The sequence below is a fragment of the Stigmatopora argus genome, chromosome 19 (assembly GCF_051989625.1).
Source record: "Stigmatopora argus isolate UIUO_Sarg chromosome 19, RoL_Sarg_1.0, whole genome shotgun sequence".
NCBI classification, from domain to species: Eukaryota; Metazoa; Chordata; class Actinopteri; order Syngnathiformes; family Syngnathidae; genus Stigmatopora; species Stigmatopora argus.
This window is the reverse complement of record NC_135405.1, coordinates 9,542,566-9,568,118: the sequence shown is the minus strand read 5'-3', so window position 1 is coordinate 9,568,118 and position 25,553 is coordinate 9,542,566. Positions and strand designations below refer to the sequence as shown.

The window sequence follows — 25,553 nt, the reverse complement described above, 5'->3', positions numbered from 1 at the left end:
TGGAGCCATATCATTTTCACTCCTAGATAATGTATCTACCAAAGGCAATCATCACTACGACACAATTTCAAGAAATGACTGGGAGAATGATTTTTAAGTTGAGGCTCGGTAACCCCCCGCCGCCTTTCCCTTTCTTCTGCCAGTGACACAGCAATGAAAGCAAGACGTGCTGTAAACATAATGGAGCTCGGGGATGATTGTTTCTGGCAGGCTACAAAACATGTCGGCCCTCCCCTCAAATTAGTCCCCCAGGAAGAGATGGGGAGTTCGGGAGGGGGGCTACATCCCAGGGGAAAACTGACATGATGACATGCCTGCACATACAAGCGCAAACATGCATCATGTGGGCATCCTTCAAAGCAGTACTCGTTTACACAAATTTAGGACGAAACTGTATATTAAAATCACTCATTGGCAGTGATAGACATCAATGGATTGGATGGAGATTGACATCCATGGCAGCCAAAGAGATAATGTAATTAAGGTATGTTTTTCCCAAATAAAAATCCATGGAAAAAAAATATTTTTCAAAAATGGGCTTTTCCACAAATCTCAATGGAAACCAAGGATTTGAGTGTTTAAAATGACAAAGCATACGTCAAGACACCGCTGTTTTTTTTTTTGCACTTGGGCCAATACACTACAAGATTGATTGAATTGTTGTTGTTTTTTTTTATGCACCAAAAAGGCAACATGTCCTTAGCGTGTGAGCATTAGCAGTAATTTCTAAATGAGGTGGCAAGGTGGGAGTCATTTGTATATTTGCCCCAGATGCCGTCTGGCCGGGCGGCAGCGACGTTAACTCTCCCTCCTTCCTCCTTCCCAAAGCCCCCAGGTTGCCTTTGCATGACATCATCCACAAAGTATTAGACCCCCCCCCCCCCGCTCCCCCAGCACCCACACCCATGTGAATCGGAGCTGTCACAATCGGCAGCCGGCCCACCATTAAACTGTACGCCAAACCCATACGTTTCCCCTCTCTTCTTCAGCACCTCCTCCTCCTTCTTCTCCTTCTTTCTGAACCCCCAGAAAGGCATTGTTTGAGTCAGGGCCTGATCAAAAAACTGTTGCCCGCCAACCACGGGGCTTTCTGTAAATTCAATGAGGCCACCTTAAAGATTTTCCTAATTAATGGATGACATCTTTGGCTGGAGGAGAGGCGAGGCATTCTACTGCGGCTGGCTCTTTGTTGGCCTCCTAATTAACTTTCCCAGGTCACTCAGGTCCCCGCAACCTGCGAGTGAAGAGCTCCCATTGAGGAGGCAGTTGTAAACTTACTTTTTTCTTGCCTCGGCACTTAAAAGGGGAAAGCAACTATAGGGAACAGAAAATATCCTATTTAAATCCTTTGTGTGTGAACTGCTTGCACATGTTCCAATAAAGGGAAGTCTTCCAAATAAGCTGCCGTGTTGCTCTCCTTTCTACCTCCCACCCTCTCGTCCTTGTCCCACCTCTTTTCTCTCCCAGGTTATGAATGATAGCCGTGGGTTGGAAGGAGGGAGGGGGGCACGCGGGGGCCAAAGGACAGCATCTGGGCATTGTGGAATTGTGAGCATCTCCAACTTTGATGGAATTTAAAGATGGGAAAATAGGGAGAAGGAACGAGAACATGGGGGAGAAATGAGGAAAGACAATAAGTGGCTCTTTGCCCTGCGGTTGTTAAAGCAGGTATTTGGATTTGAAGGGGTGTTTTTTGTTTTGTTTTTGTTTTTTGACACTAAAAAAGTTGTAGCTTTTTCCTTTAAATTTAAGTATGTAAATAATCAGCTGTGGCTGAATGAGAAAATATAACTATAATGCATCACTTTATTTTAAATAAACTATAGAAAACTATCAGGTTCTCTTCATGTTTGATATTACAGTATATTAATTTTATGGTGTCATATCAGTCACAAAATGCAGAAAATATACAATGACCATGTAGCTTTAAATATTGGAAACGGACATAGTTTACACATTTTTTGAGTCATGCAAAAGCTTCAAATATATATGACAAATCACTTTCATTCTTTTGTTAAATTTGAATTGCAATAGTCTCCAGATTATAAAGCGTTAAAAAATAGGGGGGGGATCTCCAACATGAACCAAAACACACTTATTGGACGATTTTTTTTGCGGGGGGGGGGATTCGAATTAAGAAAAGGCAAAGTCCACACCTATGTATCTTTACCATGGTGAATGCGTTGCCATTATTTCCTACAGGGAAAAAAACGGAGCTCTAAGCGAGAGGCTGAGTAAGAATTAAGTCTGACGGCGACCGTGACCCTTGAACCTGACTTGGCAGCAGGCAAACGTCAGGTAAAGTGGGTCAGAAAGCGAGACTGACTGCTAAACAGAGCAGATCAACGGGCCTCGAGTCGAGTGCTGAGAGCCATTCCAAATCATTTGGATGATTCCCAATGACAGCTCGTTGGCTTTTCATGTCCCCATTAGTTAAATGATGTCTGAATACAATTTGGATTTGCGTGCTAAACCAACAGCTTTTCTTGCTTGTTTAAACACAAACAAAACCAACTCATTATTATTTACTAAGATGGGGAATCATTTCTGTTGGCTTAGATTTTTTGTTGAGCAAAATTTTAAAATACAGTTTTATTCTCCGCAATTTACTTGTTGTTACTACTTGCATGTGATCAAAATAACTCTTTATAAACATTGGAGTCAAACCTGTTTCTTTTAAATTTCATTTTTAGTCGTTATTGTATTTTTACAAAAATAGAAGTCATTTAATATACCTTCCTTAAGAAAATTGGGCTCCCTTAGTTTATATAAACTTGACGTGATAGAGGAAAACTTTTGCATTCCACACCCTGTCTCAAGAAAAATTGTACTCCCTTTGCATTAAAACTGCTACTTCACTGTTTTCACTGCAAACGCAGCAATGGCATTTCAAACTTTTCCTAAAAATAAGCCCAAAGACCACATTGAAAAACTGCCAGCACCTGTTTCTGTGTCAAAGCTAAAGTCTCGGCTCTCACGTGTTTGTCTCCACAGTGTCAACACGCTAAGCCCCTCTACTCAGCTGTCATAATTTGTTAATGAGTCTTCTCAAAGGAAAAAAAAGGGTAGACGGGTCTAGTGAGAGAAAAAAAGAAAAGACGGCTCTTCTCTACCTAGTGAAAGCAGAGGTCCATCCCAAGAGGGGAACCCAAGGGCGACATCAGAGCGATTTCAGAGCAGCCAGTGATGGCATCCCTGTATATTTTAATATTAATGCGGCCCCTCCGAGCCTCCGACAGGTGCCCCCCGCCCAATTGCGGGGCGGCCCATTGAGCGGCGGCTCACTATCTGTAAAGGCCGCGCGCAAAGAAGACAAGGAAAGGCGGCAGAGGGAGCGGACGGATGGAGAGTCAAGCCCCGTTTTTGAGTCACTTTCCCCAGCTGAAACGCAGGTCGATAGTGGCCCCCCTCGCGCCACCACCAGCACCCCTTGAGAAAGAGATTGACTTTTGTTTGGAGTTTGTGAGAAGTGGGAATCAGAAGCGGGACAATGGGACTCCCCACGGTGAGAGGCTGAGAGGAGCCATCTCAAATCAGTCAGCCAGGGGACTGACTAATCCGTCCATTGTCCCTCCCCAGCCACCGGCCGCACATCAACACATTCGCCCCCCATTGTCCCCCACCCTCATGCAGCGGGATTTGCTCTCCCCAACAGCCAGTTTTGTCCAAGGCAGTTCGAGCGGAAGTTTCTCACTGACAATTTGCCCCAAATAGATTTGTCAGAGCGTCCAAACTGCGCCGCGCCGCCCTGTCCGTTTTTACCGAGTTTGGGTTCTGGACCGTCTCGTCCAAGGAAAGCACCAGTGCGCAGGTGTGCGCCGATTTCATTTGACTGTATGGGTAGGGGGGTGTTGGATAGGCCCAAATCTATCGCACACAAGATGTTCAGGGAGTTGACTTGTTAGAGTAACTTGGAGACAGACCACCACTTGGCCGACATTTGGGGTCAGAATCTCAGTTGTGCTAGGCGACCACTTTGGCCCGCGAGCAGAATTGCCCAAAAACAACCCTAGAAGCTGAAATGTTCTTAATATTTGGATTGAAAATTCTGTCTTTCTCAGTAAAGTTTGACCAATCACACCAAGGAATGAGGCACTTCAGCTAGATAGTCTAGCAAACAAAAAAAAGCTTGATGAATTTTTGCATTAACACAAAACGGTTAAAGCTATGTCTTTAAAATTCACTTTTTGCACAAGCTTTCCCAATCATAATATATAGTACAATACCCAACCTACAGCAATGCATCAAGGGAAAAAGTGTGGACATATCCAAAGTTTCATTCACCTCCAGCGAGAGCATGTGGACAGGTAAACTCAACATGCCACTATCCATGGTGCTGAAACGTGTCTATTGGTTCCATGTTTCAGGTAGTGGCACGGTGAATGGTGAAAAGCATGTCTTCCTTAAAGTAGATAGTTCTGGGTTTGTGTGAGGTTTGCATGTATGACTCTATGACTGTCTATCCATGTATTGTATTGACTACAAAACAATAAAAAAGTACCCAAACTCACAAAAAGTTTAAAATATCATGCCAAAGTTTGTAAAATTGCATAGTCTCATTCAAAAAGGTCGGGGTTTCTGCCTTAGTTGTCCACACCTTCAACTGTGCTTGACTGGTCAGCCTACTTGCCGGATCTAAACCCCATTGAGAATCAAGGCGGTGTAATCAAGAGGAAAATGAGGGACAGCAGACCCAAAACAAAGAGTTGCCAGCAAGCATCAAGGAAATCTATGTTTTCCTAATTCTGAGGAAATGGTAAAGGAGGTAGAGGAAGTATAAAAGGCTCACATACAACCCTGCCATTATTGATTGATTTGATCCTAATTTGATTCTTTATTTTCTACAAAAACTGAAAAGTAAAGGATGGTATCAAAGATTAGTAAAAGGAGATCAGGAGTGATAATCTTTTTTTTTTAATCAACTAAAGAACATTTTACAGTCTCTGTCTACTTTACATGGAGGCCATGATGTGTGAATTCTTCAGTAATTATTTTTATATTTTTTTTTTATTGTTGAAAAAAAAGTGCCTGGATTCAAGGGAAACAATGCACGTATTTGGAAAGCACTTTTTGGCCACACTTGATTGCACGTGAAAGAGAAATGAATGGTGATTGAAAGCAGCAGTTCTGATCTCTTTGGGTCACTTTTAAAGCTGGAGCAGCTTCACTATGGCTTTTACCAAGCTTGAAATCTCTCCATTATTCGCTCCCTGGTGCTTACTGACTTCTTGCTAAACCAATTGATTTCCGCTTGGTCGCTTTTAGGGACCTCTGCAATCATGAGAAATCATTGCCTGTGCGTTTTCATCAGAAATTATGCACTCTCGCAGGTCCGATTTTACTCCTTAAAAATGGGCTGTTGCGGACTGACTTCACCCTTGTTGATTTATGTCCAATGTGTGTATAAAGAGACTCCTAAAATGAGATACACAATCCACTGCGTTCTTTGTGGCTGGCAACTTTTTATTGAGTGTCTGAGGAGAAGCTTGTCACTCACAGAAGAGAGAGAGCGAAATGAAAGAAGGCAACCCGGGCAACCATGATGTTGGTTATATTTGTGTAAAGGCTATCAGTGAATGACGAGGATTAGGACGCGTTAAGGAGATTATGTCAAACATTCGCCATTCAGCCGCCGGCAGCCACCCACGTACACGCGCGCACACGTGATACATACGCACGCACGCGCGCACGAGGGAGAAATACGAAAGATTGTAAAAGTGACATAATATTATGAGGGGTATGGTTAGGAATAGCACATTTTGAAAATGAAATGTGGCTAGTGAAAATGAGATTTAAAGAATTTACAGTCTCAAGGGTTACTCACTTATTTATATAGGTTGATTTTTTTAAAATCCACTACTGCCACTATTTCTTTTTTTTATTGAAATTGCAAATTGCCTTTTTTTATTTAACTGAAATCCACAATATGTGTGCCATGATTGGTTGTTTGTCTCCTTGTGCCTTGCGATTGGCTGGCCACCAATTCAGGGTGTCCCCCACCTGATGCCTGTAGTTGCCTGGTATAGGCTCCAGCACCCCCATGACCTTTGTGAGGATAAGCAGTACGGAAAATGTACAATGGAAATTCACCATATGTTTAAAAATCATTTAATGGGAATGCTGGCAAATGAACACAAAATCAGCTGCATCCACATATGTATGCCTTTATATTTATAAATTTATTTGTATGTAAATGCATCCATATAAGTTATATGCACATAGAGAGTGTATGAATATACAGTTTTGTGTGTTTTTTAATAAGAAACCATTGTGGGTGCTGGAGTTTATCCCAACAAACAAGAGTCAGTAGGCGGGAGACACCCTAAATTGGTTGCCAACCAATCACAGGGCTCAATCAGACAAACAACCAGAAAGTTCATTGCTGTCAGAAACTATAAATGTGACAATGCCACACTAAAGGAGATGACAATTTTAATTATCAAAAAGGAATAACATTCAGTATAATACCGTTGCTTGTACTTAAAAATGTATATGCAAAAATTGAAGGCTCAATTTCAAATGTTAATGATTATGTGATTTACTGTTGACAGGCTGTACTGAAATACAACTTAGCCTAATATTTGGACCCATTTATTTTATATTTAAATTAAACTCCTTATTCGGTGCAGGCGTACCGATTTTGCGGGGGGTCACTTTGCGGCCCACCTCTCCAAAACCGACGAGACCGTCACGTGAAAACTGCAGGTTGAGAGACACCAAAGACACAATGGTTAATTGCAATTAAACACGCCTCCCCGCCTCGCCCCATGTCCGCTTAAATCGACACTTTGTGCGGCCATATGGCCTCGGGCGCACCGTGGGAAGAAGGACAATTAAAAACAGAATATGGATTTCTGGAGTTACCCGGGGAGAGCGCAGCAAGCTGTCAAGGTCAGGGTGTCAGGAAGAGAGGACCCCGGTGCTCACAGTGGAGTGAATGAAATGGGAGGGGAAAGGAGGAGAAAAAAGTTTTGGGGGGGTGAGGGGTCTGGGTTCGTGCACGGAGGAGAAATGACTGCAGTTTTGCAAGTGTGCCAAGTGAGAACCAAATTGTGAGTCGAAAAAGAGACGAGAAGGGCGATGCAACTAAAACGCCGTTTTCTAAAAACGTCAAAAAAGAAGCTACATTTGTATGAAACACTTTGCTTGAACTTGCATTAAGCTCTTCTCCCTGTCAGACCCTTCGAATATGCAAATTGTGGTCAAGAAATTCAATTTGAAATGAAATTGCCTGAATTGCAATAGTTTAAGAACTGAGAGGGCAAGTTTTTTTTTCTTCTGTTTTCAGTAGCCATGAAATAATAATGGTCTTATAATTAAGAAGATTGACACTTAAGTATACTGAAAAGTATTTGTTCATTTTTTTCTGGTTTGAAACAAAAATTAACAGCACAAAATGTTTTTGATGGTATACTAACCTAACTGTTTTCCTCATAGATAAAGCAGTGTTGAAAGAATGTGTGTGTGTGGGATTGCTAAAAAGAAATGTCCAAAAGATGCCAGCTCTATTTTAACCCACATTAAACTAGAAAAAAAAATCAGTTTTCCTGTTTTATACGTACGCTGTTTTATACATCTAACGAGGAATTGTGAGGAATTTCTTGCATCTTTTTAAATAGTCCGGCGTTCAGTATTGAATAGAAAGGGGAGAAAAATCCCGGAGTGGCTTGTGGGCAGTACTTTGGGATCAATGAACGAAAGAGAGCGAGAGAACGGGGGAGAGAGAGAGAGAGCGAGAGAGAGAGAGACGGGTGACGTCATCACTGAGTTTGGAGTGGAAAGCCAAGTGGATTTTGCAAGTGGAGATCTCCACCCTCCAACCCACCCACCCTGCAGCCCCCAGCCTCCCATGACACTTGTGTTAAATATTAGCAGGCATTATTCGGGCCAAGTCGCAGCATAAAGTCACACCTGCGGGCACTACTCAGTACACCCCGATATCGTCTCGGTGCCAGCCGGGTTATTTCACAAAGATTTGGGGTTGTATTTTTAATTTTTTTTTGCTCTCTTCTCCCCGCCGGGGCCTCCATCCACCCACCCCTTCCATTTTGACGCCTGTTGCGCGCCGAGCGCAGCCGCCCAAAGGTCACCTTTGTCGGACTGCCGCGGGGCTGCGAGTCGGTCCGGTTCTCTGCTTTGACCGGACTCGGAACGGACGGATCATGCGCCGCCGTGCGTGATGAGCGTGGACTCGTTGGGGAAGTTTGGACTCATTCCACAATTTTCCTTCTATTTATGTATTTATTGTGAAACAAGGGACATTCTCAAAGGTGAACTTTCCTCATTTGAGCATCCACGATGAGTAAAGCTGCCGGATCAACAAGTGGTTGTTTGGATATTCTCAATGTCAAATCAAGTAAGTGGCTTTTTTTTCTCTGACCAATATTAGTAAAAAAAAATCTAATTATAACTCAAGGATATGAAAACAAAAGCATCATTGAAAGAACGCCTAGTTTTCTTAGTCGCATTGTTTTGTTTTAATTAAAATAAATGCTTCATAAAATTAAAGGGTTACTTCGTTTGTAATAAAAGATTTTAATTATTTTAAAATAATAACGAAATGATGACTTAACTTTTCCCTCCATGTAATGTTGCCCCCAGAAAAAGTTATAATTGGAATGTTTCTTGTCTCGTTTTCTTTAAATACAAAACTTTTAACCACCTTTTTTGACTTTACGGTTTTAGCTTAAATATTAAATTGAATTAAGAGTAGAAAAAAACAAATTAAATTCCTCTGGTACAGGCTTTGTAATGAATTTATACTTAAATTTACAATTACATCAATAGAATTCACCCCAATGAATGATTCAATTTAATTATTTGATCCCACGTGTATAATATAATTTAAGATAGCTGAGTGCACAATTTCTACAACACATAAAAACTGCCGTAAAACTTGCAGTAATTACGCCACACCAATATATTCAAACGAAACTGCATGCAAAAGTCAAAGTAACAATCCTATAAAAAAAAAAAATTGGTTCACGGTGCATTCAACCATTTTAAGACATACTAAATATAAATAATAATACTGTATACTGAAATCTTAGTTGATTAAAGGCCCTCCTGGAGTTATTGTTTTTCTTTCTGCTACCGGTTATTCCCATGGCACCCTTTGGGACGGGTCACTGGTGAATCATTGAGCAGGTGGCAAAACGTCAGTGAAATTACAACGCCCCCCCCCCAAAAAAAAAATCCTACCCGTTCCCACCCACCAGTCCTTTTTTCGTTGATATTATTTTTGAACATCACTTTCCCTTCTGCCTTCTTATTTAAACAAAAAAACTCCATTTCCTTACACTCCAATTTGAGTTGTTACGCATTTATTCTCATGGTGGAGTGTCACTCCCTAATCCCGAGGCCTGTGCTCTATAGGCCGAAGAAAGCAGCTGTCCAATCCCATTATGAGGGGGAGTTGGCAGCTTGTCGAGATGCGGCCAGTCAGACGAGCTTCAATTGGACAAAATCATTAAGTTAACACCCCCCCACCCCTAATGTCTCCATTGTACCCCCTCCCCTTTGCAGGCTATTGTTTTACAGGCCCGGCCGGTTATGACTCTTGCCCACTTTTATTCTACTAAATGTGTGCAGTGAATTCCCATACTCTAACGGCCACTGTTCGGTGTGTAATAGAGAGAAGGGAACAAGTTTTTTAGTTAAATAAAAAATAAATCAAAAGTTAATATGCACATGCCAGTTAACCCTTTTTAAAATTATACTAGGCTAGATGTGATTTATTAGCATTGGACATTTGAAAAGTTCAGAAATTGAGTGATTAATATCAAAAGGGTTAACATGTGGATAGACTTAAATTAAATGCATATATAAAGCATATATAAAGAGTGATACATGAATATAGCAATTTAAACATTAGTTGAGTGACTATTTATGAGGTATCTGTGTGAGCTAAAAATAAAGTATAATTTTATTTATGAATTATAATATTGCAATGATTAGTATTGTCTTTTATTTTTTTGTACATGAATGAAATCCCCTCCTAGATTAAACTAATGTCTAATGTAAAACATTTTTAAAAGATTTATAATGATGGAACTCTCCATGCATTAAAAATGAATTTCATTCCAAATATTGAAATTATATAAGTCGATCATAATGAGAAATATTTTTTTTTAAAGTTGTTTATGTGAGGAAACAACTGATTAGTTGTGATTTATACAACTTTAACTGGCACCTTATACACACGAAATATGTTTATATATAATATATATACACATACACACAGATATATATATATATACACATACACAGATATATATACACATGGATACACAGATATATATATATATATATATATATATATATATACACCTATATATATACATATATATACACCTATATACATATATATACACACCCATATACATATACACACATACATACACCTATACACACACCTATACATACATATACACATATACAAACATATATACATATATACATATATACACATATATACATATACATATACATATATATATATATATATATATATATATATATATATATATATATATATATATATATATATAAATAAAATACGGGATTTCTTTGCTTAAGCATTTAAAATGTTTATCAAAGTAAAAGGGGAGACACTTTACTATAAATCTAATTAAATTGTTTGTTTGTTAATTTGTTCCAGGTTTTTTTCTCATGAGATTAGTCATTTGCAACAGGATAACAAATGGAAATGGCATTGGAATTGGTTGTTAATGAAAATTTGGAACATGCAGGTCGCATCCTGGACATCCCGTGCAAAGTGTGCGGAGACCGCAGCTCGGGCAAACACTACGGCGTCTACGCCTGCGACGGCTGCTCCGGCTTCTTCAAGAGGAGCATTCGGCGAAACAGAACCTACGTGTGCAAATCTGGATCTCAGGTAAATTGACCAGCTTTCCTCGCCGTGCGCGCAAGAGGCCTCCAAAAGCGCTTAGAAAGCATTGTTTTGCCCCAGCTGCTATCTCGACGCGCCGGTACGTTGTAATTTATCAGGTGTAATCCAATCTAATGTGATGAAAGAGAGGATTCAAGGACCAGGGGGGCGGGATAGTACTTAGCGCCCCCCCCCCTCCCCGGTATTGAAGGGGGGTTGATAAATGCCATGATGATAGCACCTGGAAATTGGTCTCCTGGGAAGATAATTGTAAGGATTGGAGCGTGCAGCTATTATATGATAACACTTTTTTGCCTTGGTGTGTGTTTTATAGGGTGGGTGTCCTGTGGATAAAACTCATCGAAACCAATGCCGAGCATGCCGCTTGAAAAAGTGCCTGGAAGTCAACATGAATAAAGATGGTGAATTGGTTTTTAATATGGTTATTATATTACCCTGGTTTTAGAATTTTTAGATTTTATATAATATTTTTAGCTTTTGTTTTACTGGGGTGAAATAACTGAAGGGGGGTTGATATTTTTTTTCAACTCTTAAAATTTTTGTTTACACAATTTATTGAGAAAATTACACTGATATCTCAAGGCACTCTTAATGAAACAATTTAATTTACAAGTTACATTAAATTTAACTGATTAGCTCCACCCCAAAAATATATATTGACATATTTCACGCACATGCCACTATTCCCAATACGGCTATTTTTTCTTAATTTATTTTGATTGTATCTAATATACATGGCAAATAATTTTAAGAGCTCGCCACTGATCATTTATACTTTTGCCATGGCGTTTACAGCCGTCCAACATGAGAGAGGACCCCGAACGTCCACCATCCGAAAACAGGTGGCCCTGTACTTCCGAGGTCATAAAGAGGTGAACGGCTCATCGACGCATTTTCCCGGATCCTCTCTGCCGGGACCCCCCTTTTTCACGACTGTCACACAACTGGAGCCTCACAATTTGGACATGAATACAGTGGCCAGCACGCCTGAGAGGCAGGCTATCGTGGGACTGGCCCAGCCCACCCCGAAGGTGACCTTGTCATCCCCCCCCCCCCATTTATTAAGGTTTACATGCTCAAAAATATGAAAGGTTTATTAAATAATTTACTTAAATCGATATTAATGAACCAAGTACAATATTATAAGCTTTATGGACGTCAAAGGTGATCAGCTGCACGTCAAAAAGTGGACGCGCAAAAATTAACTGATGTAATAAAAATTGGAAAAAAATAAAATAAAATCTAATATTATTAGCAACTGACTTAAAGGTTCCCCAGTTGTTTAACCCTAACCTAACAATTTTACTGATATAAGACCTGTCATATTTGACCAGGATATAGAAAATCTAATTTCCTGTATCCCAAATGTGACCATATTTATTTCAAATGTCATTATAATAAAATACGTTATTCATTTGAGATTATTTTTTTGCAGGCAGGTTAGAAGTTGAAATTCTTGCCCTGATTTAGACCACAAATCCGCCAATTAGATTTCTCACGGCAAATCCGCAGCAAGCAACACTAATCATTGCTAAAAAGCAGGTGCCGTGGCTTGGAATTTGACCTTTGCTTACAATGAACCTGACTGTTTCCCCCTAAACACATCCGAGGTGATAACAACCCCACATCCATTTCCTCCTTCCGCAGTACCCCCACGAAGTCAGCGCCACCCCCATGTACCTGTACGAGGTGGCCACCGAGTCAGTGTGTGAGTCGGCGGCCCGCCTCCTCTTCATGAGCATTAAGTGGGCCAAAAGCGTGCCCGCCTTCTCCACGCTCCCCTTATCTGACCAGGTACGTTAAAGCGTTTAACCGCGCGTGACGGGAATTAAGGCAAATGAGGGAGCTGTGGGGGGATTAAGGAGCGTGCTTAACATTGAGAAGAGGCCCGGGGGGGGAGTTCAAACACGATTGCAGGAATGGGTAATGCACTTTATGGACATAAGGTAATAACAACCTCAAACTATGCGGAAATCTTGCCTACCCGCAAGCGCTGCCAATCATCCAACAAATCTTTGGCTAGTTCCATATCAACCTCTTCTGGGAGATGCACAACCTTTCTCAATGAACACCACACGTCAACAAGTACGAAATGACTGCCCGTTTACAGGCCAGCATTTTGAATTTAAAAAAACTCTCAATAGCCTAACAATGTTCAAAAATCAAAACAATATAGAGACTTGACAACAATTCAAACTCATTTGGAGTAAAAACCTATGTGAACCCAGGCACGTGCACCACTACACTGTCAGAGACTGACAACTGCGCCATTCTGATATTTTGATACAACAAACCCCAGAAGAAGTACTTCAATTTTGTCAATTAATCTTTGTTGGGATGAACAGACAGAAATTTCCAGAAACCTCAGAAGTGGGGACACTGTTGTATTTGCTCCATGTTGTTGTTCACTTTCAAGTTGACTTGTTTCATATGTCACATTGTAATCCTCTTTGCAGTTGATTCTGCTGGAGGACGCGTGGAGGGAATTATTCGTCCTGGGAATCGCACAATGGGCAATCCCAGTAGACTCTACGACTCTACTAGCTGTTTCTGGTATGTAACTGAGAAACATTGTACTTGGCCTCTTCGCGCCTTGCCATGTGTTGTAATATTGTGTCATCAGCAGGGATGAACACGGAAAACACGGAATCCCAGCGGATGAACAAGATCATGTCCGAAATACAAGCGCTGCAAGAGGTTGTCACCCGCTTCCGACAGATGCGGTTGGATGCCACAGAATTTGCCTGTTTGAAATGTATCGTGACGTTCAAAGCTGGTGAGAACCCGCCTGCGGTAGCCAATAGACCCCATTATTAGGATTGTACTGTAACGGTCCCCTTCTTTTGACCCAAGTTCCTACGCAGGGTGGCGCGGAGTTGAGAAATTTCCGAAACGCCAGCGCCATTGCTGCGCTACAGGATGAAGCACAGCTCACGTTAAACAGCTACATCCACACCAGGTAAGATTATTTACTAGTGAAGTAGTGTGGTGGGCTGCTATATTACTGTACATACCATTTTTTTTCCTGATTAATGTACTTTAGCGCATCCATCCATAGTTTCATTTAAGAGAATTGATAGTCACTGTTGGCGTTGATTAGTGGTTGAAAAAAAACTTATGTACAAAGGTTTTTTTTTAATTTGTAATCTAAGATTTATTTCGGTAGTCAGTTTATAAAACTACTAAAGAAGTCGAGCAACAATAGTTAACGATATTTCACTCATTCACATTCATTAACAGCCAATGTCTTAAATCAGAATTTGCTAAGAGATAACTAATCGTATTTCTCGATAAATGCAGTGCAAAACATTTTTTTAAATGTACCTAGTACGGTGCAATAATAAGAATTGACCCCGGTGTTGAGCGGAATAATTGACCAAGCCAATTATAGTATATCACTAATAATTTCATCACCAATTTTGTTACACGCAGCTGTGTATGATAACAATAAAGGCTTTTGATTATGATGAATTTTTTCCCTGTGTATCTTGATTGACGTGGAGTTGTTTTTGTTTTAAGGGTGGATTACAATGTTAACATATGAAGTCAACTTTGAACAAGTAAATGTTAAAAACATATCCCCTAACAGGCTCTACTTCCATACGGCATCAAATAATCCTCATAATCCTAGAAACAAACCAACATATCGAGTGTAATCTCCAGGCAGATTGAGGTTACTTTTTGTTAACAACATTAATAAATTGCAGGTACCCCACTCAACCATGTCGTTTTGGCAAACTGCTGCTGCTCCTGCCGTCTCTACGATCAGTTGGCCCTTCTACCATCGAGGAGGTCTTCTTCAAGAAGACCATCGGCAACGTGCCCATCACCAGGCTCCTGTCCGACATGTACAAATCCAGTGACATATGACCCCGCCTCTCACCCCGCCTGGTCGGAGCGAAAAGACTGGAAGATGAAGGGAGGGGCCCCTCAGACCCACCCAGCGCCGTAGTTAGCACATCTGTACGAAAGACGACACGTCAAGAAAACAAGTTCATCAACTAGCCTGTTAACAGGAGCTCTAGTTAAAGGATTAGCGTAACCATCGTAATAGATTTACCTATAAAAGAAGCACCGGCGTGGACGGAGGCGAGCTATTCAAGAATAAATACAGATGACTAAAGACTGAACATCTGCCAAGTGATTTGACAAAGATGTGTTTGATATGAAAATAATTTCAAGTGTCTGTGAGACCAATGATCTTGACGACGACCAATTTAATATTTGTATTGCTGTGTTCAATCCAAGTGGAGGAAACCAAAAAAAAAGAAGAAAAAAATGCATGTGAGAACTGGGTGTTATCGGTGGACCCCCCTCCCCCTCTGGTGTTAAAATCAAGTGCACCCTGAAATGAAGAGAACAGGATCTCTGTGGGAAAAGGAGGGGGATTTGCAACAAGATGGTGTGTATTTAAATGTTTGTATCCAAGCGCAACATTAAAATGTATAGGTCAACTTGAAAGTTAGACACTAACGTGGATTAAAAAAATATATATTCAGCACTTGGGAGCTGTTTTGGTGAATAATATGGTGGTTTTATTCTGTTGTAAATACTTGGAGTTATAACTATTTAGAGGTGAAACCAGATGAATAAAGACAATGAACGGAATGTTGTTTTTTTCTTGACAGTTTTGAGATATCAATGCAATGATTGGACACATAGTCAAATGAAAAATGACAAGTTATGAAATGTTGTAACTATAAAACAGGTTGAAATTTTATAGGAAGTTATTTTAAAGTATATGTAAATAAAGCAGGTATCATAAACACTAGATATTAATGTATATATTGTATATTTATGATTTGGATGAGTTATTAGTGTCAGTATAAATACTAATAGTATTGTCAGTTCTTGTAAAATTATACATAATAAAAACACTTCATTTGTGTAGAATATGTTTCATACCAAAACAAATTCATTTAGGCATTGTACTACCTTAACAACCTATATACTACATTACTCAACAAATCTAAAATGATTCTCATTAAGATTACTTAATGTTCTCTCTTTTTTTGCATATACATTTACCAAGTAAGCAATTAAGAAAAAAATAAAGTATGCACAAATACATCTGACATTTCACCCATTTTATTGGAAAATCTTCAAAATAAACAAAAAAAAATGGCACAGCAGTATATAAATCTCAAAATGCGTATATATCCAGTAGAAATACTGCAGTTCCATCTGTGGAAATTGACTCTCTAGGAAAAGCCATGGTGACAATAGGGCAAGTGCTAGTTGGTGAAAACACACACACATGCTTCATTGTTTTTGTAGAGTTGGGCTGGGTGGGACGTACATCATTCATCTCAAAGCCCACTAACTGTGCAACATGCCATGACTGACTACACACTGGAGTTGACATGTGGGTCTTACGGGAGCTTTACATACATGGGAACGCTCAAAGTTACTATATAAATGAATATATTCCAGACAATAATTAGCTAACGATAAATACAATTATACTCCCATGTTAGTGGCATTCCCACACATTGAGAGAGCAGATGACGCTGCAAACATTCTCTGTGATTTGATTCCAAGTGGGAAATACAAAAATGAGGTGGTAACTTAAAGTGGGCAAGAGTGATATTTATATATAGATTTGTTTGGGGGGGAAGGTTTTAGGGAGATGTATTTATCTTTGATTTGTTTCAGAATTTTCTGAGAAGAACCAGAAGCAGTGAAGAGTGAGAGAAAACGCTTTGGGTTCGGTGGCCGCAGCTCGGCCGAGAGGGAGGGAGGGACGGTCAAGTCGGGTTAAGGTGGGAGCCATCTTCGCTTTCTTAATTAAGCCTGTCTGACTTTGGACGGGGTGTAGTGCTTGTCCACAGACTCGTCCTGTAGAAACATGTGCAGGCATCGTTCGTTCTGGGCCAGAGGGTGACCGGCCACTCTGAAAAAACACACATGACCAAAAAAAAGCGGTCAGAGGTGCTGATGAAGACTCTAATGTGTCTGATGATGTGAATCCAGAAGTGGGAAATTAAATTTTTTTTGGAGGGGGAGCTGGTTAAAATGTGCCGCATTTTATATTCATTTCTGTTCCAAGTGTTCTTCCAAATGTTTCTGAAGTTTTAAATTCAGTTGATGAACCCTGTCAGTTTTGGTAATGGTAGTGCACATGCTTTTCTTTCTTGGACCGGATGCGGCCCCGAAGCCTTGAGTTTGACACCTGCGCGGTTGGCAGGTTGGAAAATGGTGATTGATTTGTCCATGTTCAAAAGGGGAGAGTGACCTTTCCGGGAAGGATTCGGTAACGAGTCAATGAGCAAACGCAATGTAAAGTAAGTGTTATTAAAAATGACTGGGGGAAAATCAATTTGCCATTATGTCTTTTCCATTAAAATATGGAGGGAAATGTTCTTTCAGAGACACGCTGACATGAGGTTCGACTCGGTGTCCACGCCAATGACGCAAAAAGGCTTAGAAAACCAAATACGCCTGAACAAGATGCTGTTAAATGTTAGCATCTTATCCCATCAATGGAAATTCAATTTTGTTCTGACTAATGATACACAGTAAACTTTGGGGAGAAGTTTGTCTAAGTAAGGACAGTTGTTTGACAAGTTTGGAAGGACAATCAAGCGGATCATTCCGAAAGCTATGCCCTTCAAAATTTGACAAATTATCACATACCCGCAATGAAGTCTATCAACAATGACGTGATTAAAAGGAGCGTTTTGCCTGAAATACATGCAACATCTTAATTACCCTCACATTGTCATCCGAAATTTTTTTTTTTAAATTTTCTTGGCACACTTGACGTTCAAACCGAAGAATTGATACATTTGCACATGAAACAAAGATAAATACGACGTCTGCAATCAAAGCAAATCATTATGTCGGCACGGTAACTTTTTTTTGTTAGGCAGCTAAAAACACAAAACACCAGATCACAAAAATATACACTGTAATTTGAGTTGCAATTACCATAAATTAAACATCACAAGTGAAACTTAATGGGTGGAAAAGATGTGGTTTGTGAGGTAATTAGTACCAATAACAGACTAAAAAAGACCGTCTTAGGATTGTTTGTGGTAAGAGGAGTCCAAAAAATGTTAGCAGAACTTTAAATTCAACTAATTTCACTTTAAGTTTGGATGGAAAAGTCGCAACTACTAAATAATTATAAAGTTAATGCAAGCTTTACACCTCTCACCAGGGATGAAATAAATTATTAAACATAATCAAATGGTGACATCCTAATGAGTTGAAATGAATTGGACAGCTATTGGCGCCATTGAGGGATGAAGATCGATGCTCTGTTTTTGTGTTTCTAGATATATATACTTTTTTTAAATTATAATTTTGTGTGTTGGTGAAACACAATCAGTATTTTCATTTAGACTACATGGAATCCATGATACCGTTCTGTTAAAAGGGACTGAAGATTTAAACCTATTTGTGTGCCTTACTTGTTAAGGAACTGCTCCAAACCATGCCTCCTCTCCTCTATGAATGAGTCATCAAATATCCCATCATCCCCTCGGAATGGCAGCTGTCGGATCAGCGCTTTACCCGGCAGGGGTGGCACAACAACCTGAGAGAGAAGAGCAGCACCAGGAAAATTAGTAGCGGCACTTAAAATTGGCACAAAAGGAGACAACAAATGCTAAATTCAACGCAAGCGCTTAAATTTATTTCAGCGGGGCCGTTTGAGAGTAGAGGTGCTTCAAATATTTTGAAGGCTAGAAATGTAAGGTGTGTATTCATCGGCGAGGCTGCGAAAATCCAAATAGTAGGGACCGACGCACCCCTCCCCCCGACTCACCTTGCTCTCCCTCTCCAACTCTGCTCTGAGCCACTCAAAGTCACTGTAGCGCCTTCGTACACTCGACTCCTTCAGCTTGAAGATGGGAAGGTTCGTCTAAGGACAAAATGGAAAGGGTTAAAAGGAGACACTCCTTTCAAGATTTCCCATTGCGGATGCCTCTCCAAACAAATGAGGTCATACGAAAAGAGCAAAAATATAAAAGGAAAAAAAAAAGCATGGTGAATAATGGGGCCCCAAAAAAAAATCACGATTTTTTTATTCAAATAAAATATTTTCATGAGTCTTTTTATTGTTTATTTTTACTCATTGGAGCATATTCCATACAATCTTTATAAGATTATGAAAAAGGAAAATTCCTTAATCTGATATCGTTATATCACCTACCACTAGAACTAACATTTGCGCAATGACATTTGATTTCAGTCATTAATTGTAAACCATTCTTCGATAGATTGTATTTTTATAAGATTAAGTTACTATATTTTTTTAGATAGAAAATATTTTGATAAGGTTTTGCAGTTTTGAATTACTTTTGTTTAAAATTGCTTAGTTAAATTTTTTGATGGGGTTATGCAGTATTTGACTGATAAAAGGTTTTTAAAAAAAAAAAACTAAAAGTAGGGAACCCACTAGAAGTTTCATTTTAAAATGCAACTAATAACATTGCATCAACCAAATAATCCTGCTGAGGTTATATAATAAATGCTATTTAAATGCAATTTTGTAAAGTTAAATAAACAAAGTTTCTCTTTAGCTTTTTCCTAGAACTGTTTGGGGTCTCTTTTGTAAAATAAACTATTCACGTAACATATGAAAAATGAGCATTAGGTCACAATTACCGTTATATGCTTTTGAAACAGATTTTTCTTTCGGGTATTAGGGCATAAAGTTCAAAAAAGGGTTGTCTTTTGTCATCTAAAGAAAAGCCTTGATGCCAAAAGGCTGATTAGAGATGAGTATTCCACTACATAAAAACCTAGGCCAGTTGACATTGTCCTAAGTGGGTAAAAAAACATACAAAAAAACCTCAGATTTGATCAAATCTGTACAAAAACAAAAACGCTGCACAGTACTGAAAAGGAAAATTGAACTTGGCCTCCAAAAGACAAAAATCACTTATGTTTGGGTCACCAAGGTCTGCCGCACTCAAGTCTGTTTTGCCATTTGTTCACATTTTTTTCCAAATCCAGGAGCAGAGGAGATGCACGTATAATCTTCTATCGCTGTTGACAAGCACTTGAGAGTGGCGTTCTCATTTGAAAGAGGGCAGTCGTTTCGACATTGACAGAGAACACTGGCTCAAACAGCAAATCATAGCACAATGCCAAACCTATTCACAAGTCCTGACAGCACATGGCCATCCCCTGACAATGCACCAACAAGGGGTTGGTGAATGAAGATTTTCAATGGTGAAGCGCATTCGCAGAAGGTCAGAATCCACAGAAGAAAGCGCCACAATGGCTCCGCAATTGAGCAAGTAGGTGCAGCATACCTTTCAGATATGAACAGCAGACTGATCAATAGGCAGATGTCTGGAATAGTATGCAGTAAAGGGGATGGGGAGTTAACTACAAGGCTGAGTAAATGGCCGTATAAAAGAAAAATAAGGTGGGTTGTTAGGGGTGGGGGTCATAAAGGAAGAGCCGCAAAAACCAGAGAGCTAGGGAGCTTCATCTGGTCTGCGCTGGACTAATTGAGGAAAGGAGGGAGGGAAAGAGTGGTGGTCTTTTTGCTCTCATGGTCTCTCCTTTTCAGTCTTGTTCCCCTTTATACCCCGCGCTCTTTGATAATGCATCTGATTTCCTGCCTTTGAGAGTCACTGTTGTTTTCAGCGGGAAAAAGGGGGATAGGTTTTCTTTCCTCGGTTGTGTTGACAGCCTTGGTGATTCTACCTAAATTTGGGAAGTGAATCTTTTTGCTGACAAATGAAGATGCACTCTATGAGATTTCGGTTCAGACTATCATAAAACCAAAAAAAAGAAAGACCCAGAAACAACTTTTGATGACATGTGGAGTATCAAAACAATGTGCAAATCGAGTACTGTTGCCAAACCAGACCAAACTATTTGGTATTTGTACAATATTGCCATGAGATGATACTGGAAATTGGAATTGCTGTCGGGGGCTAAAAACTTGGTATCAGGAAACCACCATTCTTAACATGGAATGGCCTCAGTGAGAAAATGTAAAGTCCAACTAAACGACTCGACAGCAAAACGTTTAATTTGCAGGTTCTTCCCAGGTGAAGCTCTCAAAGAGCCATCCAGACCTATTTTCTATCCTCTTCTTTCTCAGGTCACTGAAGAAGTGGATTAGTTTAGCTTTATTGCCCTACTACTCTAGCATTAACTCCACTCGCCTGTCCCTGCTGCGTAATGTTACCTCACAGCGAGGAGCACCGCAAAGTTAATCCCCAGCACAACAGATCACAGTTACAGGTAATCTGCCACCGCCGTGACTCTAATCCCATCATGTGCACACTGGAAAACACTTAGCTGCGCCCAAACCCGTGCGCACAGTAAGGTGGTGCGTGTACGTTTGGCCAATCACTCACTTGACGGAAATAATGCCTATTGAGATTTCAAGCCAGTTTGTGTGCACACACACCAAAATTGAATCCGGTAAATTGGCCTCAAGACAATAAAACCCAGTTCAAAAAAAAAAGAAAGTCACCTGGCCTCAAAAGCCCTCTCGAACCCTGTGATTAAGAGATTGCTCCTGTAAGACAGGGGGAGGAACACAAATGACAAAAGTGAAAAGTGAGAGGTCTCACTCACTCAAGAAAGAGGTGGTGCGTGAGAGCCCTCAGAGTCAAAGATCAGGTTTCCTAAGCCTCTGTTCTCTCAGCTGCCTCAATTTACTGGCCCCGGGGCAACTTTCACCTGCTCAGGTGTCAACATTTCACCAATTGTCCAAAAGGCACACTTTGCTTTCACCGATGAGCAAAAACCCTGATAAATTCGAACTTTTCGAAGGCCAAATGATTAGCCCCCTGAGCCATTGTTGGACATATTTAAAGTCTAAATTAAAGAAAGAATACGGCGTGAAGCTACCCTCTTTACACCGGGATTTACTTTCCATTATGAGTGTATAAGGCGCAATCTATACTTCATAAAGGTTCGAATGAGTCATAATGTATGAGCCACGATATCTAAGCTGAATTGAAAATGGCAGAAGCCTTTCAAAAAGATCACTCATCTCCCGAGAGAGGAGTTCACGACCATCACGCATTAGCTTTTAGCAGGATAGATCAAGTCAAGTCGGAGAGTGTGCATCCTAAAACAGCCCCCCTCAAAACCATCATCTCCCCCCCTACAAACCCCTTTTCGCAATAATGGCATTAAAAAACGGCAACATAATACCAGTTCATTGCATCATACTCTGAAATGGTAAAAGAGGAGGCTCGGAACAAAAGCTTTGAGGTGACGGGTCTTTTGCTCTCGCCTTGCGGTGTACTCTGCTCTCTGATGGTCTATCCACTCTCTCGCTGGCAAAAAGCTGCTTTGTTACCATAGTATCAACTCCCACTTTTCATACTGTCATCTCAAGTAGGATATGGTAGTCTTGATACAATATGTTCCCCATTTCCATTAAAATAGTTGTCCAAGAGGATGCTGTAGACTTTGGATTACACTTGACTGTGCCTGACAAGCACGCCCACCCCCCCTTCTTCTCACACCCACCCACCCCATCGCTACTCATTTTTATTAATGGCCAAACTCCCCCCATCCAAATTGAAGCCAGAAAGAAAGTGAGAGAGAAAGCTATGCGAGTACAAAACAGGAGGGGTAGAGGACGACAAGTAAGAAGAAGCCTTTTATGTGCTCTTATCTATAAACAAAGTAAAAGCCCCAAGTTCAGCGAGCCCGATGCAAACTTTTTAAAAATCAAGGGAAGAGAGACGAAAAGAGGAGACAATCTAATAATGTCATCATCAGGGGATTAACAAATGTCATGGCTATAAACGAGATGCGGTCAATGTTTAGTTGAGAGACCTGTGACAATTATATAGCGTAATGGGAAAATAGCAAAACAAAAGATGATATACTCTTCCATCCAACTTTGCCATCCTGTGGGTCCTCTTGTGCATTTCAACTGCAAGCTTGAACAAAAGAAAGTGAATGACAACTTCAACGACATTACAAGTCCGCTCAGGAAAATGAGATATCCGTCCCTTCTCAACATCTAGTTAGCTTTCATCCCCAGGAGCGAAAGAGGGCGGATTGACGCCATTGATTTGAATATGAGCGTAAAGCCTGCCTGTCAACAAGTGACTATGCAGGCTGACTTGGAGAGAGCCAGTGCAAACAGTTGGCCTCTGCAAGGGGGAGAAAAAAAAAAGCTAACAAAAAAACCCTTCAAATTCGACACCCTCTCTCAACCTTCACCAGGTTGTAAAAAAAAAATAAAAACTAAACTTGGAGTGGCCGTTATCATTTCATAGTGTTTACATTATGCTGCCATCTATCCGTTAAGCCAGCGGTTACCGCCAGAACGGAGTGACTGCATAGAGAGTAAAATGGGATAAGTGGAAACAGGATCAAGGCTTAAGGGGGGTGGCTTTCTACCCTTCCGTGGATTTTGAGAGGGTATGGCCGGGCAGTTAACGTTCTGGCTCACCCCCACATGCCTGGCCTATTTCATTCTTTACCTTCTCAATGAGGGGATTAAGAAAGACTCTCTCAGAGCGACCACAAGGGCTCTCTCGATTTTGGGTGGAACGTGGGACAGCAGTGGGAACTCGAGGCACGGCAAATGAGCTGTAAGCAAAAAAAAAAACTCTGGGTTCATGACATTGTGTGCAACGGGGTGACAATGAAAGGCTTACGAGTAGTTCACAGAGCTGAAGATGAGGTGTTTCAAAGTAACTGAAGATAGAAGTGAAGCAAAGTTGACACCGGAGAGGGATGTGCTGCTTCATTTGTGCTTTTATGCAAAGCGGGGTCACGCTGGGCTACGAGGTGCATAATAATCCTGATTACACGCATACGCCAATTATCCCACGCTGATCAAGTACAGTAGCCGCGTGTTCGACTCTGATGTCTGGAGACGGCTTCGCTTCCTCTGCTCGATTTGGTGAAGGCACAACAAGCCCAATGTCCTGTCATTGTGGTAACACTAAATAGTTCAGACGACTAACTAAACACGTGTCAGTCAATTGAAATGATATTTTTCTGGGAAGATAACAACCAGTTACATTTTCAAGTTTAACAACCTGTTTACAATTGACAATAAGTCATACAATGCCACAAAACTATTTGATTGGGTGAAATAGTGGACAACGTCTTTTTAACTTTTTGGTAACCGGGGGTTGTTGTCTGAGGTCTTGACCAGTTCTTCATTGTTTTCCTGTTTCAAGAAATCTTTGTCTGGTTTTGTTCTTGATCACAACACTAGGGTTTTTTTTTTGTGAACCTAGCGTAAATGTTTTTACAAAGTGGAAGGAAGCGCTAGTGCAACCATAAGGAGAACAGAGCTGACATTTGAACCCTGTGAAACTATCAAAACACATACTAGAGGCTCACAACAAAAACCTCCAACATTCTTCCCCTTTTAAAGATAGTGAGAGATGAGCATTATACCAATATACATATAGATATGTTGGTCTTTCAAAATGAGTGAACGTAATGCACACAACTGAGACAGGGGGTTACGTGTTTCGTAACAGGTTTGTTTGTATAAGACAGTTACCATGCACGTTGTTAAGATTGCAGAATGAGGCACATGCCTTTTAGTCAGTCATCAGCTCGTTTAGGACTGTGGGAGCTTCTCTCAATTTGGAAGAAAGGCCCTTCTACTCCAACGCAATGTCTTCAGCGGTAGGAGGAAGGAAATGAAACAGGGAGGTGAATGAGAGGATCAACATGCATCCTGTCTGCGTCGTGTGACCACCCTGACCACACATTACGCCATTGTGCAAGAAAAACTGCAGGAATAGACGATCAACATTGGTGGCATAGCAAAATCAAAGATTAAATCAGTATGTTGGGAGGACATGGAAGATTATTTTGGTATATAACCAACCATCAATTCATCGTGAGTTTGACGAGGTCCAGATAATTTGGTGTGGCTTTAATTAAAAAATGTTATTAGGGATTGCTGTCATTAAAAAAAAACATACTTTAAAGGTACTCATAGAACTTTGCTGTTCTTGCATGTGTCACTTCATATTACCTTTGTACTCACCTGGGTTTTTAAAAAATCATATCGGACACAGGTTATTTTTCATAACTTAGAAAATCAAGGAATCTATTGTCTCAACGTTTTGTTGATAAAAGGTATTTGCGTCACATAATCGCAAAGCTATAATCTAATGCTAAATTGCTAAACGGCGCCAGCTAGTTTGGACGGAAATTGACAATATATCATGCTTTTTTTTAACCGATCGCTACGATACTCTTAATCATGCATTTTAAACCATAACTACGGTATTTGATCACCATGCCACCCGCTAATAACCCGCATTTAATCTGCAGAAGTGTCAAAAGGTAAATAGCTGAGAGGCTAAGGGTATTAGCAACTAACGATGAAAGCTCACCTTCAGTCTGACTTCGTACGTCGTGTGTCTGCCCCTCCCGACCCCGATTGTATCGGGATTGCTCACATCAATCTCCAGAAAGTTGCTCGGTGGGCCATACGCGTCGTTTAGGTTCTGAGGCTTAGAAAAGAGCCTTCTTGTATCAGCTATAGTGTCTGCCATTTCTAGCCCTGCTCTTAATCGAAGCTAACGGGACTGTCAAGAGAATTTGAAAACTAATATGCCTATTCCGGTGATAACTTTCACAATAAAACACACCGCTCAAGGTTGTGTAAAAAATAAAATTAAATTATTTATAAAAGATTGGGACAAAATATTCGCATACATTC

General features: G+C 40.4%; 2 protein-coding genes across 3 annotated transcripts; one reads left to right on the top strand and one right to left on the bottom strand.

Annotated features, from left to right (window-relative positions):
• Nucleotides 1-7,840: 7,840 nt before the first annotated feature.
• On the top strand, nt 7,841-15,510 carry nr2e1 (nuclear receptor subfamily 2, group E, member 1). 2 transcript variants are annotated; one of them, XM_077587601.1, is made up of 9 exons: nt 7,841-8,356; nt 10,752-10,897; nt 11,226-11,313; nt 11,708-11,943; nt 12,560-12,706; nt 13,369-13,465; nt 13,539-13,688; nt 13,766-13,871; nt 14,620-15,510. In XM_077587601.1, the coding sequence occupies exons 1-9, from the start codon at nt 8,299-8,301 to the stop codon at nt 14,780-14,782; spliced, it is 1,191 nt and encodes a 396-aa protein (XP_077443727.1). In that variant the 5' UTR covers nt 7,841-8,298; the 3' UTR covers nt 14,783-15,510. The 2 variants fall into 2 exon arrangements, with proteins under 2 accessions (XP_077443727.1, XP_077443726.1); XM_077587600.1 differs by having other exon boundaries at nt 13,536-13,688.
• A 474-nt stretch (nt 15,511-15,984) lies between these two features.
• Nucleotides 15,985-25,440, bottom strand: snx3 (sorting nexin 3). The gene is made up of 4 exons (XM_077587602.1): nt 25,225-25,440; nt 18,684-18,779; nt 18,328-18,452; nt 15,985-16,805 (listed from the first exon to the last, which is right to left on the bottom strand). The coding sequence occupies exons 1-4, from the start codon at nt 25,384-25,386 to the stop codon at nt 16,700-16,702; spliced, it is 489 nt and encodes a 162-aa protein (XP_077443728.1). The 5' UTR covers nt 25,387-25,440; the 3' UTR covers nt 15,985-16,699.
• Nucleotides 25,441-25,553: the final 113 nt, after the last annotated feature.